A 2,067-nucleotide genomic window follows, 5' to 3' on the forward strand; every position below is an offset into this window, starting at 1 on the left:
ATGACGCAAGCTTATACAAACGATCATTCTCCGTCAGTCCTTCAGACATACACTTGGCGAGATGCTCATAATTCGGCGGCGTATCTTCTTCCATACCTGCGGCCACATATGAGCATCCTCGATGTTGGCTGCGGTCCAGGCTCCATCACAATCGACCTTGCACGGAAAGTCCCAGAGGGGCATGTGGTAGGCGTGGAACATGTGCCCGACCCGCTCGATGGAGCACGATCGCTTGCAAGTTCCAAAGGAGTGACGAATATCAAGTTCCAAGTCGGTGATATACACAACCTACCGTTTTCTGAAAACACGTTTGATGTTGTCCATGCACACCAGGTTCTGCAACATATTGCCGATCCGGTTCTGGCATTCAAGGAGATGCGTCGTGTTGTGAAGCAGGGAGGCATCGTGGCAGTACAAGAGTCTGTCGTCTCCACAATATACCCTGATTCAGCGGGCCTGGCAGCTTGGGGGGATCTCCAGGTCCGTATTCGACAGGCCAGGGGCAATTATAGAAAGGCGGGTCTTCAACTCCATGTTTGGGCGAGGGAGGCTGGCTTTCCAGTAGGGAATATGAAGAAGAGTACCGGGTCCTGGTGCTTCAGCAACCCCCATGACCGAGAGTACTGGGGCGGTGCAATGGAAGAAAGAGCCCGCTCCTCTGGTCTTGCAATGACCGCGGTTCGTGAAGGATTTGCTAGCGAAACAGAATTACAGCAGATGGCAACAGCGTGGAGGACCTGGGTAGAGGACAAGGATGGGTGGCTTGGATTTTTACACGGCCAGATTCTTTGCTGGAAGTGAATCTATAAACGGGTGTGCTAACCCCCCGAAAATAGAACTTAGGACAGCGACACACGGACGTTCCCTGTATCTGGTGGGAATGTGCTCCGCACGCGGTTCTCAGAACGGTGGCATGATCACCCACGCCGAGTATAGCTAGCACGTCTCTTCAGATTGTTACTGGTGCTACTACTACTACTCCTACTACTTCTGCTCTTGCACTGTATGTTAGTTTGTTTCTATTAGAAATATATCAACGGAGAGGCAGCTTATCTCTTAGTCAGGCAACTATTACTATCCTAGTTAGTCGTCGTTAAGGTAACTACTATCGCGAGGGTTCAAAGGACTCTCCTATAGGAGAGGCACTATAAGTAATTAACGCTCTTTAGGCTAAAAGAGATACTATAACTATAATTTCTAAAATACTAGCCAGCTAAACGATTAAATAGATTCCTTTAAATAGTGCCTTTTAGTTACTATTAAATTTTATTCTATTATTAAACTTATAAGAAAAGCGATTATTTTCTATCCTTTACCTTTAGTCTCTATAAGACTACACTACTATAGGGGTCTTTAGTGTAAGTAGAGTTCTCCTATAGTCTTTTTAGAGGCGTTAGAGTTATTAGAGCTTAGAGAGTAGGCTCGTACTATATTTTCTAAATTAGGTTAGTATTATAAACACTCTAAGGTACAATAGATAAGGGGTAGGGCGGCCTAATAAATAACTATAGGGCGCTTATAAGGGCGTAAGAATAAAAGGACAGTTATATAACTAGATCACTAGGGATTATAGTAATCTAGTACTAATTTAGGATTACTAGGATTATAGAGTAAACTAAGTGATTTAAATAATATAGTAGAGAATAGAATAGATATATAAAGAAGGGGATTTTTGGTAAATAGTTAGATAAGATTTTTACTAATTAATTTAAGTAGTACTTTTATTATTAAGAGCTATCTTTTAATATAACTTATACTATAATAACTACTTATTAATACTCTATATAATTAAACTAACTCTTTTCTTAAGAAATAGACTAACTATAGACTAAGGATTAAACTATTATTATACTTTATAATATAATAACTAATAACTTATTTATTTAGAATAGTAATATAATTTCTAAAGTAGAGTTAATATATTTAGAGTATACTTTTATATACTACTTTTAATCTACTAGTATTAAGTATATAATTAAAATATAATAATTAAAATTAACTAAAGAAATTATAAAAAAAGAATAAACTTTATATAGACTTAGATATTATAAAATCTAATTATTTTAA

General features: G+C 38.6%; 1 protein-coding gene across 1 annotated transcript; it reads left to right on the top strand.

Annotated features, from left to right (window-relative positions):
• On the top strand, positions 1-801 carry ISF_03835 (methyltransferase-UbiE family protein; the record flags this gene model as incomplete). Its single annotated transcript, XM_018847441.1, has 1 exon — positions 1-801. One exon carries the CDS (start codon positions 1-3, stop codon positions 799-801), a length of 801 nt encoding a protein of 266 aa, XP_018705648.1.
• Between the last annotated feature and the right edge of the window lie 1,266 nt (positions 802-2,067).

The sequence above is a fragment of the Cordyceps fumosorosea genome, assembly GCF_001636725.1.
Source record: "Cordyceps fumosorosea ARSEF 2679 chromosome Unknown scaffold_7, whole genome shotgun sequence".
NCBI lineage: Eukaryota > Fungi > Ascomycota > Sordariomycetes > Hypocreales > Cordycipitaceae > Cordyceps > Cordyceps fumosorosea.